The sequence below is a fragment of the Narcine bancroftii genome, chromosome 1, assembly GCF_036971445.1.
Source record: "Narcine bancroftii isolate sNarBan1 chromosome 1, sNarBan1.hap1, whole genome shotgun sequence".
Taxonomy (NCBI): domain Eukaryota; kingdom Metazoa; phylum Chordata; class Chondrichthyes; order Torpediniformes; family Narcinidae; genus Narcine; species Narcine bancroftii.
Window position 1 is genome coordinate 333843188 of NC_091469.1, and position 17720 is coordinate 333860907.

The 17720-nt window shown below is 41.5% G+C and overlaps 1 protein-coding gene across 1 annotated transcript in view; it reads right to left on the bottom strand.

The window, feature by feature from the left end:
• Window positions 1–17720, bottom strand: part of myo10 (myosin X) — a 332493-nt gene that overhangs the window by 22379 nt on the left and 292394 nt on the right. The window contains exons 25-31 of the mRNA XM_069909274.1: window positions 15734–16627; window positions 14688–14811; window positions 10857–11100; window positions 10133–10228; window positions 7593–7686; window positions 5863–5918; window positions 3337–3479 (exon numbers count right to left, since the gene is read on the bottom strand). Of these exons, the coding sequence (XP_069765375.1) occupies window positions 3337–3479; window positions 5863–5918; window positions 7593–7686; window positions 10133–10228; window positions 10857–11100; window positions 14688–14811; window positions 15734–16627 (1651 nt within the window). The remainder of the gene's footprint in view (window positions 1–3336; window positions 3480–5862; window positions 5919–7592; window positions 7687–10132; window positions 10229–10856; window positions 11101–14687; window positions 14812–15733; window positions 16628–17720) is intronic.

Sequence of the window (17720 nt, forward strand, 5' to 3'; positions counted from 1 at the left end):
AAATACAGGTTGACCTAGTTTGTCTGAATATCTTATAAGGTTCTTCATAAGGCATTTGGAAAGGTTGCTTAACTGTTCCCCTATGGATGAAGACATATCCACAGTTTTTGAGGTCTTCGGGCACAAAGGAAGAGAGTTGTCCATGTGAAGATGGTGGTATAGGGGTCAATTTTCCTAATTCCTTCCATAGCCTGGTCAACAGTTCCTTAGGATCATCGTTGGAGTTGGAATGATAGGGGTGAACTCCCCTGGAACCACCAATGGTGCGCTGTACACGAGCTCAGCTGTTGAAGCTTGGAGGTCCTCCTTTGGAGTTGTTCCAATGCCCAGTAATACCCAGGGCAGCTCATCAGCCCAGTTCGGGGCAACTAACCGAGCAGTCAAGGCCGACTTGAGATGTCAATGAAATCTTAGCACCATTCCATTAGTCTGGGGATGATAGGCATTTGCATGATGAATTGTTATACCGAGTAAGCGAGTCAAGGGCATCCACATCAAGGAAGTAAATGGTGGTCCTCTATCCGAAGTAAACCGAAACGAGACACCCAGGAACTGAGGAACACCCAAGCACAAGTGTCTGTAGTAGCATCTACCATAGGCACGGCTTCAGGCCACCGTGTAAACCTGTCTATTACTATAAAAAGATAACAGTATTCTCTTGAAACAGGAAAAGGACCAACAATGTCCATGTGAACATGAGCAAAAAGACTGCAGTGGTGCCTTAGTAGGCTGCTGAACTTTTGCTTTCTGGCAGGCAATGCAGGACCTCGCCATTTGTGTAATGTCATTTTTAAGACTATGCCACATGAACCTGTTGGAAACCAAACAAAAGGTCAATTTAATTGATGGATGTGAGAGACCAAGCACAGAGTCAAATACTCAACATTTCCATGATGATGGAACTACTGGGCGTGGGTGTCCCGTTGATATATCACGGAGGAGTAGTTTGTCATGAACTCCAAACTGGACATCCTTCAATTGCAGGTTCGTGATTGCAATTCAATAAGCATTCGTCTCATGGTCATGTTCTTGGGTCATGGCCAAAGCTGTGTCGTCAATACCTTGATCTACAGACGAGTGGAGCAGAGCCAGAAAGTGCATCAGCTACTACATCATCTTTTCTGGAAATATGTGGTATTTTTGTGGAGAATTCTGACCAGGGCTCCACACCTTGGAAAACGCAAATGTTAAGGGCTTGTGGTCTGTGTACATAGTAAAATCTCTGCTCTCCAAATAAATAATGGAAGTGTCAAATAGACAAGTAAATGCCCAAAAGCTTCTTATCAAAAGCACAGTATTTATTTTCTGCTTCATGAAGATGCTAGCTGAAGAATACTAATGGCTTCCACTGTCCATTGATGAAGTGTGTCTATGGAAAGGGCAGTGGCTGCATTTAAAACTGGGTAGCTGAGCATCGTGGCATGAGTCAGCAAATCTTTCGTCTTCAAGAAGGTGTTGTTTGCCTCTTCAGTCCAATGGATAGTTTTTGTGTTACCAGACAGTAAATCAAAAAGAGACTTCATGATCTGAGGTGCTTCCAGAAGAAAACAATGATAAAAATTCACCATACCTAAGAATTTCTGTAGTATTTTAACCATAGCAGGTTTTGAGTATTTTATAATGGCGTCACTTTTGGAATGGTAATTGGGTCACATCTTCTGGAGTAATTCTATATCTCAAAAAATCAACAAGTTCTTGTCCAAAACCACATTTATCTGGATTGATTGTCAGTCCAAATTCTTGAAGATGGATAAAAAGTGTACAAAGATATTCCAAATGTTCCACTTTGGTCCCACTAGCCACTAAAATGTTGTCGAGGTAAATGAAGGCATTGGTTATACCATGTCTTAAAGCGTCCATCACCCATTGGAAAGATTGAGCAGCGTTCTTTAATCCAAATGGCATTCTTAAAAAGTCGAACAACCCAAAAGGGGAAATTATTGCTGTTTTTGGAAGTCTTCTGGCTCTACTTGTACTTGGTGATAGCCAAGCACTGTCTATTTTGGAGAAGATATTTGCTCCATGCCAATTAGCCAAGAAATCCTGAATATGAGTTATTGGATAACGATCCAGAATGGTGGCATCGTTAAGCCGCTTGTAATCTCCACATGGTCGCCAACCTCCATTGCGTTTTGGGATGACCAGGGGCTGTTTGGCCTACGAATTATGCCTAGTTCCTCCATCTTGGCAAACTCTTCCTTAGCTAAGCACAGTTTCTCTGGCGGCAAGCGGCACACTTTCACATGGATAGGAGGGCCCTTAGTACAAATGTGATGAGTAACACAGTGCTTTGCAGTGGAGGCAGAAGATTGTAGTAATCTCATGGAAATCTTCCAACAGCTTGGAGAATTCATCTCCTGGTTTACTTAATGTTCGGAGGTGTAGAGCAGGGGCACAGGAATCTGCCAGAGGAATGGTCTGAAAAGAAGTTTCATCTATTAGTCAGCACCCTTTTAAGTCGGTGAGGTATAAATGATCCCGAAGAAAATCTGCACCCAGCAAAGGTCGGGATACAGCTGCTATAATGAATGGCCAAGTGTAGAGATGATTCTTGAACTTGACATTCATCTTCCTGGTGCCGAAGGTCAGAATATTGGAACTGTTAACTGCTCGTAGTTGCAGGTCTGGGGAGGATGGCGCATGTCAAAACTGGTGGGTGGAAATACACTAACTTCTGAACCCATGTCCACCAGAAATTTTTGCTGTCCAGAAAGGTGGCAGCTTCAAAGCAACGGCTGCAGAGTTCATGTTTGTTCAAAAATACATTTTTGGACTCGTCTGAGTCACCAATTGTGGCCACTGGAATCACAGTGGACACGATGAAATAACCACGCAAGGCGTTTCTTCAGTGAATCAAATGGATTTACTGGTCAGAACGTGCGCAACCTTTTAAAAGCCCAAATCACATGCCCGACACACATTGACGTCATCATGCACTGAAGTCACATGGCCAGTTCGATGCCTTCTGGGAGTTGTAGTGTCACCATAGCACCACTACACAGTGTAAATTTCTCTAAGATCATCTTGTACCTCTTCTTAATCCATTTCAGTGTAATACTATGTGTATTCACACACTAGTGCAGTATGTTGTCCCAATGTTCTGTAAACATTATCTCTCTCTCTATTCATCATTATGATTCACATTTAACTGTAGAATACAAACACTACATAAAGCAGATGTTAAACAGACACAGTAAACATTGCTGGGCACTGAACCGCATCAACAGGCAGGTCTAAGTATAGCAAAAGAAAACTGGGTGAAGTTCGGTTACAAAATGCATTGATGTTTCTAACTTGGACTGGTGACTCAGCGTTAATTATTGGTCCTGTTCTCACCTCTGACAATGAACTCCTGACCCTCCACTCGCGTATCCCCCTTCACCCTCTGTAGTAAAGTTATCCAGTGATGCATCTCCTCTGGTGTATCTGCATTGCAGTGCAAAATGCGGTTTGCTGTAATGATCACAAATGAATTGGGTCTGCAACAACAAAAATATTTGAGTTAAGCACAAGTTGAAAGTCATTAAACCCAACGAAGCAATATGGTGAGTAGACTGAAATACAATTTCATCTCTTTGGCCGTTTTATTGAATTAATTCTTGCCTTCATTTATCTTATATTTTTCCAAGTCAGAAACTTTTAACACATCATGAAACAAGAAATCTGGCCTTAGGCAGTACACAAAATGTACCATATCTTGGGTCCATTAATTATTCCGTACTACCCGTTTAGTCTCCAGCACATACATGAATGCACTGGTGAAATATTTGACTAAAACATAATATATGTGTAATCTCTTCCTTTGTTTAGAGAAATAAACACCCTCGTCTTAATAAAAGTTTCCTTCAAAATTCTAAAAAGAAAGGGGGATTGGCATTAACTAATTTTAGATTATATTATTGAGCAGCTAATATTAGATATATTAATTTTTGGATTCATCATAAGGACAAATTAGTTGGATTAATTTGGAAATTGATTCTACCAAGAAGTATTCCTTTATTTCGATAGTTGGAGTTTCATTACCCTTTTCTGCTTCTAAATTAATTGATAATTTTGTTGGTAAATGTACATTGAGGATTTGGTTTCAATTTAGGAAACATTTTGGATGCCATAGAGTTTTATTAATCAGTCCCCTTTTAGCTAATTCTTTTTTCTATATTTGGTACAAGATTTTGGTTTTGTCAACAATCAGACTTTGGTATCCAATCTTTCCAAGATCTCTTTATTGACCAAATTGTGGCCACTTTTGAACAATTATCTTCTAAATTTAAAATAACTAAACATTATTCTTTTGAGACATTTAGAGATTAGGAGCTTTTTAAATTCCTTGGCATTAAAACTCCCTCAAGATTTGGAATTAAAGATGATAGAGAAAATTTATAATCTTTAACCAAATACTAAAAGGTTGTTAGCAGTCTCCTATGAGCCATTATTGATGTCTAATCGTGATTCCTTGGACAAGACTAAGAAATGATGGGAGCAAGATTTTCAACAAAAATGTTCTGATGCTATATGGGATTCTACCTTGAAATTGGTTAATTAATCTTCTTTATGTCCCTGACATTCATTATTGCAATTTAAAGTAGTACATTGAGCTTACTTTTCCAAAGTTCAATTGGCAAAATTTTATTCTAATTTCCCATCAAAGCATGATTGATGTAAGACTGAAGAAGGTAGTGTAGCGAGGTCACTATGGCTACAGCTAGGTTATAGCTCTCGGTTATAGCCCTGAGGCTGTAACTCGAATCCGCAGAAGAAGAAAGACACACACACCAGTAGAGTGTATTCGTCACTGAGTTTATCCAGAGGCAGCTTTGCCTTTTATAGTCATCACTGGGGCATGGGTTGAGCAGGCCAGCTGCCGATTGGTTACCTTGGATGCCTGGGCCCCGATTGGGCCCCCTGCGATCCACTGGCGGTGATTGGCCAGTTTCACCACTCTGCCGGCGGTCTATGGAAACGGGCATTTTAGCCCACACGATGCTTTGCCAGTTGTTGCGTTCAATGCAAGGCATGGGCCGCTACAGTACACTATTTCCTATATTTTGGTCATGTTCCTCACTTTTGAGTTATTGGGAAAGTATCTTCCATACCTTGTATTTAGTTCTCAATGTTAATTTGGCTCCTATTTCTTTTCTTGCCCTATTTGGAGCAAGTAAGTCAGCTGATTTAAATGTGTCTGGGCTACAATCCCATGTAGTTGCCTTTGGTCTTCTTTTTGTCCGAAGAGCTATACTTATGAGATAGAAGGATGCTGTCCCTCCTACACATACTCAATGGTTATCTGGTGTGATGGTATGCTTGGCTCTGTAAAAAAAAAATAGATGCTCTACTAATGTAATGAACCTTAATTTTATAAATTTATGGGTCCCTTTCCTTAAATATTTTCAGAATTTCTAGGATTATTGGATCCTATTTTATGGTTTTGTTGTCCTTTCATTCATGTATTGATAGAACATACATGTTTAATCATAACTTCATAGGGAAGGGTTAGATTATTAGAGTAATTTTTGCTTTATATATATATATATATTTTGTCTTTTTTGACTTTCATAGGTTTTTACACCTATTTGTTAATATATATATGTGTGTATGTGTTTATATATATATACACACACACGCACACGTACATAAAACTCAATAATAATATTGAAAAGAGAAAGATATTATTTAATCTATCATGCTGTGGGGGGAGAGAAAGGGGGAGGGGGGAGAAAAAGAGAGTGAAAGAGTGGAAGAAAGGGAAAGAGAAAGAGAGATAAACGGGAGAAAGAGAAAAAGAGAGTGGCAGAGACAGACAGATATTAGACAGTATTGCAAACTCAGTAACTGAATATTTGAAAAATAAATCAAACACTTTACCTGTCCGGACTATCGGAAGCACACACCGAGTCAATCAGACCCACATCCAATGTACCCTATATGGAGAGAATACACACGAGAGAAAGAGTGTAGAGAGAGAGAGAAGAGTGAGAGAGACACACAGAGCACAGTGAGAGAGTGCAGAGAGACAGAATGCAGAGAGAGAGAGGGAAGATAGACAGAGCACAGAGAGAGGGAACAAGAGGGGGAGAGAGAAAGGAGAGTTAAACAATATGAAATGACTGCTGAGATTTTGAATAAGATTATTATACCTTTAAATTAAACATATTATTTTTAATCATAATTACTTATTATGCATATTAAGATCAATTAACTTTTAGTTCAATTATTGCTTTGAAAATAGTACAGAAACGATTATAGTAAATTAACATGAATGCATTGTGTGTGAGTCAATAAAGTGTGATCTGTGCTTGCTTATACGTGCACATACAAAGCCAGTGGGAAATTGAGCTTTGAGAAGGACAATGTGTCTACGAAGGCGGCTTGTGTGACTGGACAGGGTGCAAATAAGGATATATAGGAGTGGGTCATTTGGCTCCTTGGGGCTGTTGCAGCATCTGACCCGCACACTTGAACCTGCTCGCTGCCGGCTGGGGAGTAGAAGAGAAGATGGAGGATAAGCCATGATATAGATTGAGGACTGGAAGTACTCAATTCTGGACCTATTCCTCGTACTTTTAGCTTATCAAAAAAGAAGCAGAATGTAGGATAATACAAAATGTGTGAGGAGTTCTGTGTGAATGCGTCCTCAACATTTGGGGTGACATTGTGAACATTACCTTTTAAATCAGTTTCAGTCTTGCAAAGACTGGAGAATGGGGAGTGAATACACAGTGCTGTTCCGCAGAATCCCACTGTCCGGTTGTGATACCAACGGCTCCCTACAGGCTTCAAACGGTTTTTAAGAGGAGCTAACAATTTTTTTTAAACATCCTGTAAACAAGATGGTTAGTGCTGAAGATGGTGCTGCTCATGCTTGGAGGTGGACCGAGGAGTTGTAGACTCCAAGGGGCTGCAGACCAGTACAAACCAGAAATGGGAGAACACCCCCACTCCCGCTGAGAAGGAGAAACCTGGGTGAAGACCCTACAGGAAGATGACCATGGCAATGGAACATGGCATTTCAATGGATTCGGCATTTGAAGGACCCGCAGAGGCTGAGGGCTGCTGGTGATGTGGTTTTAGGACTCATACAGGCTGAGGGCTGCTGGGAATTTGCGGTTGAAGGCCCCACACAAGCTGTGGGCTGCCGGTGACTGGTTGATGGGAACCCAGGTATCGGAACTGGGATTTGAGAGGATGCAGAGGTCAAGGGCTCCTGAAGGGCCTCGGTGCTGGAGGCTTCCTGATCGTATTGGGGGTTTGGATTTGGAGCTTGGGTTGCCGATGGTTTGAATAGGAGTGTGTGCAGCTACAGAGGTTGTGGGTGCACTGGAGGCAAATCCATGGACATTCAATGACTCTACCAAAGGCAGCCTTTATATCATTACTATTTGTATTGCCAAATTGAATATTTACCTATAAAGTGATACTGGTGACTGAAAGCAAGCAAGTATAGGGAGTCCTTGGGTTATGAACTCCCAACTTACAGACAACTTGTATTTATGAACAAATTATTCCCCTTATCTACAAATTCGACTTAAGGACAGATGTAGGAACTGATCTTGTTCTTAACCTGGGGACTGCCTGTATAGACCATACTCACTCACCACTGCATTATGCGGGTTGGCTTGCTCATCTTGCATCTCTTTAATCTCTTGCTCAGTTGATCCATGAACTTGACTGAGGATACTGAACCATTGACTGTATCAAGAAAAAGTGAAGAGACATTAACCAGGAGATCTCTCTCAGTCTCCCCATTCTCTGCTTCCCAAATTCTTCAAACTGCTCACTCTTCCCAAGAGGTAAAACATGAAGTCCTGCAGACAGTGTGGTTGAAATAAAAACACAATGCTGGAGAAACTCAGCAGGTCAGTGTACTTAATATTAGAAAGATAAAGATACATAACCAATGTTTCTGGTTTGAGCCCTTCATCAAGGTGTTTCATCAAGGATACCTTGATGAAGGGCACAAGCCCAAAACGTTAGTTATGTATCTTAACCTTTGTGATATAAATGACCTGCTGAGTTTCTCCAGCATTGTTTTTTTACACTCTCCCCAAGAGTGTGGTTGCCCACCTATAGGCATTAAAAAAATGAAAATAAAATTGGCATTTATTTAAATTGTTGGAAGATGTTATAATTGGAAAAGAGGGAAGTGGAAAGAGGGTGTGGTGGGGGGGGGGGAAGAAGTGATGGAAAAAGCGAAAAGACAATGTGAGGTGGGAGAATCTGTAGTGAGGAAGAAAGAGAGGGAATTAGAAGGTGTCGAAGTTCAGAATTGGGAGCAAGTATGAATCAAAAGGTACAGAGGAAGTGAGCACAAGTAGAAGTGGTTTAAAAGAAAAGTAGGGTCAGGAATGAATAATTCAAGTTTATTATCATCTGATTGCACAAGAAAAACTAAGCAAAACAGTGTTCTCTAGTTCTCCAGTGGAAAACTTAAAGATGCACAACCAGACATAACACACAGCAAGACAAACAATACATACTCAGTACATATATATTAAATAAATATTGCTTAGTGACTATTAAGAGTCTCGGATGGTTAGTGTGAGAAGATCCTTCGATTGTTCAGCATTCTCACTGCCTGTGGAAAGAAGCTGTTTCTCAGCCTAGTGGGTGCTGGCTCTGATACTCCTGTATCTCTTCCCCAATGGGTGGAAGGGATCCTTAATGATTTTGCATCCTCTCTTCAGACAACGATCCAGGTAGATCACGTTGATGAAGGAGAGGGAGACTCCAGTGCTCCTCTCTGTCATGCTTATGATCCTGTGGATTGACTTTTGATCCATTTCTCTGTAGCAACCATACCACACTGTGATGCAGCTAGTCAGGACCCTGTCAATAGATCTCCTGAGGAAGGTTGACATGATGGTGGCCAGTAGTCTTGCCTGCTTCAGTATTCTCAGGAAGTGAAGTTACTGTTGCACCTTCCTGACAAGTGAGGATATGATATATGTCCATGATAGATCACTTGTTAAGTGGTCTCCAAGACACTTGGTGCACTCTACTTTCTCCACTACCAAGTTATTGATGAGTAGTGGAGGGTGGTCATTTCTGGACCTCACTAAGTCCATGATAATCTCCTTTGTCTTGTCCACATCGAGACTCAGGTTGTTATTCTTGCAGCCTATCAAGAGATTTTCTACCTCTTGTCTGCTGTGCAAATCATTGTTGTTGCCTTGGAGGCCAACTATTGTTGTGTCATCTGCAAAAGGTGACTCAGTTGGAGCTGGGTCTGGAGATGAAGTTGTGGGTCAGTAGTGTGAACAGGATCGGGCTGAGCGCACGGCCCTGGGTACACCAGCACTCAGTATGACAGAGTGAGAAAGTGAGAGAAAGAACAAAGAGTTTTATAAAAGAGGATTGTTTGGGACGATTAGATGGAGGCTATAGACCAAAATAGACCTTTAAAGTTTGGAAGAAGTTCAACTGGTGCTGAAGTGTGATAATGGAAGGAGGGAAGGAATTAAGAGTGGAGGAGTCTGGAAAAAAATGGAGAAAGAAATGAAAATGTGAAAGTAAAAGAAGCAGTGGAAAAAGAAAAAGTGCAATGGACCAAGGCTGAGCAGAAGGCAACAGGACAGCACAAAGTTCCATGGTGTGCATATAATGGACAACCTGAACCTACAACACCCCCTCATTGGTCATGAAGGTGCAGAAGCACCTACACTTCCTAAGGAGGTTGAGTAAACACGTTGAGGAGGGAAATACTACCGGCTCCAACTTGATATCATCTTACAGGAGCATAATTGAGAGTATCCTTTGTGGCTCTCATTGTGGAAGCTGCAAAGCAACGGACCAGAGTCAATACAGAGGATTGTAAAATCATCAGAGACGGGCACGGGGGGTCTTCCTTTCTACTACGGACAACTTTCTCTATAAGCGTTGGTTAAAAAGGGCTCAAAGAATTATTGAGGATCCCCACCATCCATTATATAGTATCTTTCACCTACTAGCTTCTTCCCCCATGATGAATAGTGTCCTGTAGCCTTGGGTCTCTTACTAATGAATGAGTTAATTATTTAAAAATAATTAGACTCATTTAGTTTACTTCTACATATGCATGCGAACATTATGTGAAGAGTAAGAAATGTATTATTTATGTATATGCTTAAAGCCGTTCATCGAATGCATTTGATCTTACCTGGCATCTTCAGCTGTGTCCGCAATTAGGTAGTAAACACGATCTTCTATCACTATATTAATGCCATTTTCCTTTCCTGCATTATCAATAATTTCTCTGAAAATGTAAATAAGAGCAATAGAGATTAGTACCAAAAAACTGTTAAGTGCTTATTTTAAAATCATCAACGTAGATGAAGGGATCAGGTGAAACAATGGAACGATCGTGACAAGAAACTGCTGGCGGAACTCAGTGGGTTGAGCAGTGGAAGGAGAAAGAGCATGATCGATGTTTTGTGCCTCAAGACTCCGGATAAAGTGTTCTGACCTCAATCATTGACCATTTCCTTTCTCCCACTGATGTTGCTCGATCCATTGAGTTCTTCCAGCAGAGTGTCTTGTGCTCCAGATTCTGGCATCCGCAGTCTCTCACATGTCAACAGTCAAGGCAACTTATCCTGATGCAGCTCAGAGACACAGACCTTCCATGCAAATCATTAGGCATCCACTTTACATTAATTCATTGTACTCTTCCCCACATTCCAATACTCCCAACCGCCCTATCCCCACCCCCACTTTAAAACTATCACTTAACCAGAGGAAACCCACACAGTTGCAGGGAGAAGGTGCAGACTCCACACAGAAGCACCAGAGGTGAGGACTGAACCTGGCTCTGGGTGTGTGAGGGATTGGCAGAACTTGCTAGACAGAGCTGCAAAGGGGGTACATGCTACAAAGAATGCTACCTTGCAGATCTGATATCAATGGTTCCTTTTTGTTTTTCTTCACTGTCATTCTCAAAGTAGGTAAGCTTGTTCTCCTTCAACACAAACCAACGCCTCTTCCAGTTGCGCCTCGATAGAGTTGAGGTACCACCACCTTTCTTCTGTAGCCAGCCTTGCTTCAGAGCTTCTTGTTTTGAACGGAACCACATGAATGTTTCATCCTTCAAAACACACCACCGGCGTTTCCATGTGTTAATCAGACCTCCTGAGAAAACACGTGTACAGGTTCACTGCCAAATACTGTGAAAGAGCTGCTCCAGCAGTACAAAGTAGAAAGATTTTGGACTACAGTTTCCCTGGGGTAGTGGGGTGGGGGCAGCAAGGTGTGTGGCCAGCTTGGATAAGGGAGAATTGCAGAGGAAGGTTGGAAATGGAAGATGGCTGGGGGAGGGGGAGGAGGGAGTTAATTCTAAATAATGTTCACTTTTCACAAAACCAATATCAATTTGCATCTTCACAGGGCAGTTCAATGGCCTGAGCCATCTAAACTTTAATAATGATGATGAGTTTATTGTCATACACATAGTACAATGTACATATGCACCAAAATTCTTACTTCTGCAGCTAAAGTTTCATGGTAAATGAATTAAATTCAAATGCACAATAAATACTTAAGATAGCTAATAAATATTCACAGCAACCTTAGTACAAAAATTAGTGATTTGCAATAGTACAGACTGTCCTAATGTAATGTTAGAGCAGTCCCTGATCAGAGTAACAAGGGGCAGTTCAAGAGCCTGATAGCTGTTGGAAAGAGACTAGTCTTGAACTGAGAGTGCTGGTCTTCAGGATTCTCTAGCTTCTGCCTGAAGATACAGAAGCCTGAGATCATTTGAAAAGAAATTCGCACAAATGTGAAGATCTTTGCTGGACTAAGCATGTTCAAAGGGACACAGCCAGTTAATTGGCAGTGATACATTGATGTAACTCAGGAAATCTGCTGTCAAGCAGAAATCTCAAAGTTGCCCATAGTTTTTTGAGCAAACATCAACAGTTGCGATGGTAAATGCCAGCAGTTTCCCTCCATACCTGAGCCACTGTTGTAAGATGTTCCCTCTGCAATATTCACACCAAATTTGTTTTTTAAATTGATGGAATAAAATTATTGTGAAGCATTTTTTCACAGTCAGAACATCCTGCAGCCACTTTGCATGTATTGAATTAACTCTGAAGTGTAACCACTATGACTATCAGGTCCCTCACTATCAAGGATGACTTATTGCGCTCCAGTTCTGAGATGACCAATGAGGCGAACATGGGAATTGCATGTTCTTCCACAGTCAAGCAGTAAGATCCCTATGGGCAGTATTTATTGTCTATCATCACATGTTCCAAGATACAGTGAAAAGGTTTGTTTTGCATGCAATCCAAGCAAGTCAGCCTCTACTTAAGAACAGCAAGTAGTACTGGTAATGAAACAAAAATGCAGAGTGCGGTATTACATTGCGTCAAAGAGTGTTGGGGATAGGTTTATAAAGACAAAGTGTAGGGTGCAGTATTACTTTATGTCAAACAGTGTAGGGTCCAGGGTTATAAAGACAAAGTGGAGGATGCAGAGAAAAGTGTATAACTATATAACAATTACAGCACAGAAACAGGCCAGTTTGGCCCTTCTAGTCCATGCCAAACACCTTCTCCCACCTAGTCCCATTGACCCACACCCAGCATATAACCCTTCACACCTTTCTCGTCCATATACCTATCCAACTTTTCTTAAATATTAAAACCCAGCCTATATCTACCACTTTGGCCAGAAGCTCATTCTACACTCCCACCCACTCTGAGTGAAGAAATTCCTCCTCATGTATCCCCTAAACTATTCCCCCTTCAATCTCAATCCAAGTCCTCTTGTTTGAATCTCCCCCATTCTCAATGGAAAAAGCCTGTCCACATTTACTCCATCTGTCTCCCTCATAATTTCAAATTCATCTATCAAATCACCCCTCAATCTTTTATACTTCAGAGAATAAAGTCCTGGCCTGTTTAACCTTTCCCGATAACTTAAAACCATGAAACCCAGGCAACGTTCTTGTAAATATTCTCTGTACTCTCTCTATTTTGTTAATATCCTTCCTATAATTTGGCAACCAAAACTGCAAACAGTATTCCAAATTTGATCTTACCAATGCTTTATACAACTTCAACATAACATCCCAACTCCTGTACTCAATACTCTGATTTATGAAGGCCAACATACCAAAATCTTTCTTCACCACTTTATGTCCATGTGACTCCACTTTCAGGGAATTATGTTATAGAATTCCTAAATCCCTTTGTTCTATTGCACTCCTCGATTGTCCACCATTTAATGTGTATGACCTTTGCTGATTAGTCCGACCAAAATGTAGCACCTCCCATTTATCAGTATTAAACTCCATCTGCCATCTTTCAGTCCACTCTTCTTACTGCAAGCTTTGAAAACTTTCCTCACTGTCCAAAGCACCACCAATCTTGGTATCATCTGCATATTTACTAATCCAATTTACCACCCGATCATCCAGATCATTATGACAAACAACAATGGACCCAATTCAATTCCTGAGACAACTCCGCTAGTCACTGGCCTCCAATTTGACAAACAATTTTCCACCACTACTCTCTGGCATCACCCATCCAAACACTGTTGAATCCATTTCACTACTTCAATATTAATACCTAATGATTGAACCTTCCTAACTAACCTTTTATGCGGAACCTTGTCAAAGGCTTTAATAAAGTCTACATAGACAACATCCATAGTCTTTCCCTCATCAACCTTCTTAGTAACCTTCTCGAAAAACTTTATTTGTTAAAATCACACGTGAAACCATGTTGACCACTCATAATCAATCTCCGTCTATCCAAATAATTGTATATACTCTCCATTAATTTACCCACCTCCGATGTCAGAGTCACAGGCCTATAATTACCAGGTTTACTTTTATAGCCCTTTTTAATCATTGAAATAACATGAGCTACTCTCCAATCCTCCTGCACCTGCCCCGTAGCTAATGACTTGTTAAATATTTCTGTCAGAGACCCTACTATTTGTACAGTAACCTCCCTCAAGGTTCAAGGGAATTAACTTCAAGGTCCTAGTGTAGTTAAAACTGTGCAAGGGCATTAATGTTACCAATGGGTCTGTGACACCTTGTTCTGGACTTCCCTAATATCAGGAACATTCTTTCTGCCTAAACTGTCTACTCCTGATAGAATTTTAAACGTCTCAATGAGGACCCCTCTTATTCTTCTAAATTCCAATGAGCATAACCACAGTCTATCTAGTCTTTCTTCATCTGTCAGTCCGGCTCTCCCAGGAATCAGTCTGATAACCTAAGTGTGAGTCTCAAAGTCCTGCTCCAGTGATGCTGACCAAGATATCAGGAGGTTATCTTCATAGAATTTAGATGGGACAATTGATCTTAGCGAAGGGTAGAAGGAAAGGCTTGGCTAACATTTCATCCAGAAGCAGCATCTCTTGCACTATGGGACTTCCTCTGAGTTAACTGAACCTTTTTGATCCTGGGGCCATTATCCCAAGACGCAGGTGCGACAACTTCTTGTCGCACTGAACACAATTTCTTTGAATCAGAGATGAACTCAACCAGGCTTCATATCGGCCAGAACTGCTCTACATACGAGTACTATGGTCTCAGAGTGGACCCACAACAGTCACACCAGAGACATGTTCCGTTACTTCTCAATTTTTTTTAAACCTTTGTACTATACGTGAAAACAATAAAAAAAACAGGATTAGGATGAGGATGTTGATTAGATTTTGTTAAAATTGCATTACTAAAAATTTGTTCTCACCCTTCATAAACAGGAAGCTGTGGAAATATGGCAAACTGACACAGCTGTAGACAGAATCGCGTCGGTAAGATAGTTCGTCATCAGTGTCAAATCTGGAATCAACTTCATCATCACTCTCTTCAAACTAAAGAGAAGGGGAAGAAATTGTGACTGACGGATGATAATAGCAAAAATTAGCTGTTAACAAATAGCAGTTTTATTGTTCTTTTTACAAACCTTGTTAAACATAACACTTGGTAAGTACTGTACATCTTTGAGCATACACTGCAGTGCTAAGACTCCTGCCACGGAATCTTGTGCCTCAAGGACTGTTACAATTAGTGGGGACAGAAGTGTCCTCTTCACTGGGCAGAGGAGCCTTGTGCCCCTCTATGTTTGAAGTGAACACCTGCTGTATTTGCACAGCTTGTGGATCAAGCACAAAAAACTACCAGCACAATGGGTGAAAAAAGTCATAAACCACTAGAATAGTGGTTTCCTGATGTAAGGTCATTTTTTTTGTCTACTCTATGTCAGGATTTATTCAAAGTGGTCATGGTGTAGTTCCCAACCTCATAACAGAAAGAATGAACCATATACAGCAGTTGAAGTTACCGAGGGATCAAATATTCAGGCAAGTATATTCAGATCACGTCTTCATCTGAACTCAGTACACGTCCAGCATAGCCAGGATACTTTTAAACAAAGACTTAAATGATTATTTCACCATCTATACGAGCTCAAATCTTCTTAGTTTACATCATGTGGATTAGCAGTCTCATCCTTCCAACCACACTGGATGCAAAGGTACAAAAGTGACCTGACACTCTCATGCAATGGAGCGGTTAAGCCTTTTGAAAAATAAACAATAAAGTGCTGGAAACACACAGCAGGTCAGACACACACCTGGATCTGAAATGTTAACCATCTTCCCTTTTCCATAGATGCTGACTGGCCTGCAGAGTTTTCCAGGATTGTCAGGAATTATTTTTCTGATGTTCACTTTTCAGGGTCAGATTGTCAACTGATCTCATTCATTGCAGGTATAAGGTATTCACAATACTTACCGAAGACTGCGGTCCCTCTGAGCTTAACCTGTATGCTCCTGAACTGTTGTAGGTCCCCACAGAGTAACGATACGGACAGTCAGGTGACCACTGACTGCTGCGAGGATTTGAGAAGGCTACACTGCTGCCAGATGTGATGGGTCCATCCTCATAACCGCCATCTCCATAATCAGACTCTTCGTCAGGAGGAATGAGCTCTGGGTTCTCCTGCTCTTTATCTATTTGCTCAGGTACGCAGTACGTGGAGTTATCATTGGTTGGCATGCTGTGGCTTATCAGATTTGTGGCAGTGACTTCTAGAGGGGCACTCTCAGCTTTTACAGTGGTGGGTACTAATGCATCGTTCAAGTAAGGGTCTTCTTCCGAAGAGTCATCACTGGTGCGGATTCCGCTGGTCCGCTGATCGAAGTGTCCGTGCTCACTGGGGTTCGGTGAGTCCTTAAACGCATCATCATCAGCGTCAAAGCCCTCATCTTCCTCTTCTTCAGGGTAGGGCTGGCTGAAGTTAAAGGTAGGTTTTCCAACAGGATCGGACACCGTTGAGGAGTGCAATTGGTATTCGTTGCCAGCACTGAGAGACCTCTCAATAGTGCTGACACATTCATCAATTTCATCAAAGTTCAGGGAGTCCAGGAACTCTTGAGCAGCTTTGCAAGCTTCATCCTCCAGTCTCTTCAGCTCCTCATCCCGCAGCTGCTGGAGGTGTGCGAGCGAATTCTTGGTGAGAGTTGATTCATGGAGCTCCTTCTGGCGCTGGAGCTCTTCGATCTCTCTCTCGAGCCGCAGGATCTCCTCCACCTGCCTGTTCTCTTGCTTCACCAATTGGCTGTTTACTGCAGCTTTCTGCGCCTCCAAAATAGCTGCTTGTTCTTGCTGCCTCTTCGCCTCCTCAGCCTGTGAAGGCAAGAACATAATTTGTATATATTTATTTTAAATGATTTCTTTATACATATATCTGATTATAATGCACTGTGTATTGTGTGTGTATGTGTGTGCAGCGTGGTCCGGAGAAACGCTGGTTTGTCTGGTTATACATGTGCAGTCAGATGAAAATAAATTTGAACTTCTTGTCATATTCACAAGCAACGAGTTGACATCTTTTAATTTGCCGCATTTTAATATCTGTGCTGATTATGGTGTATAGAGCAACAGCTGAACTTGTGCTGAACTTGATGACCCAATTAAACTAAAACTAGGCTGCTTCCACATCATAAATTAAAACACAGAAACACTAGAGGAACACCAAAGGTCTCTCTGCATTCCTAGGAGGTCAAGATATATAACCAACGTTTTGGGCCTAAGCTCTTCTTCAAGGGCTGTATATCTTTAGCTCCAACGGACACTGCAAAACCTGAGGAGCTCCTCCAGCATTTCTGCATTTTTACTACAGTCACAACATCTGCAGGCTTTCGCGTTTCACCCCATTTCCACATGATACATACTCTCCTGTACCCTTCATATTCAAGCCTCTGTCCCAAAACCTTTAACACACGACCAGTGCATCTGCTAACACCACTACACCTGGCAGACTGTTCAAGGCCCTCTCCACTCGTTGTATAAGAAAAAAACTTACCGCACGTCTCCTTTAAATTTTTCTCCTCTCACATGTCCTCTAGTGTGTGGCATTTTTTTTTACCCATGAAGGAAGGATTGTCTATGCAGTCAATGCCTCTCATAACTTCTATCCTCTGCTCCAGATGAACAACCCAAGTTTGTCCAATCTCTTCCCACAGCTCATCACCTCTGATCCATTCTATATCCCAGTAAACCTCTTCTGCACCCTTTCCAAGGCCTGCACATCCTTTCTGTCATGGGGTGACCAGAATTAGACTATGCTCTGCCTCACCAAAGTTGTTTGTAGCCAAGTCATGTTATTGTAGTCAAGCCTGCGCTGTTTCAGTTGGAAATGCTCCCGAAGCACAGAGTGGACAGGCTATTCAGATCATCCTCAGTGAGACAGCAGTGGGAATGCCACTGTCCTGGAAGT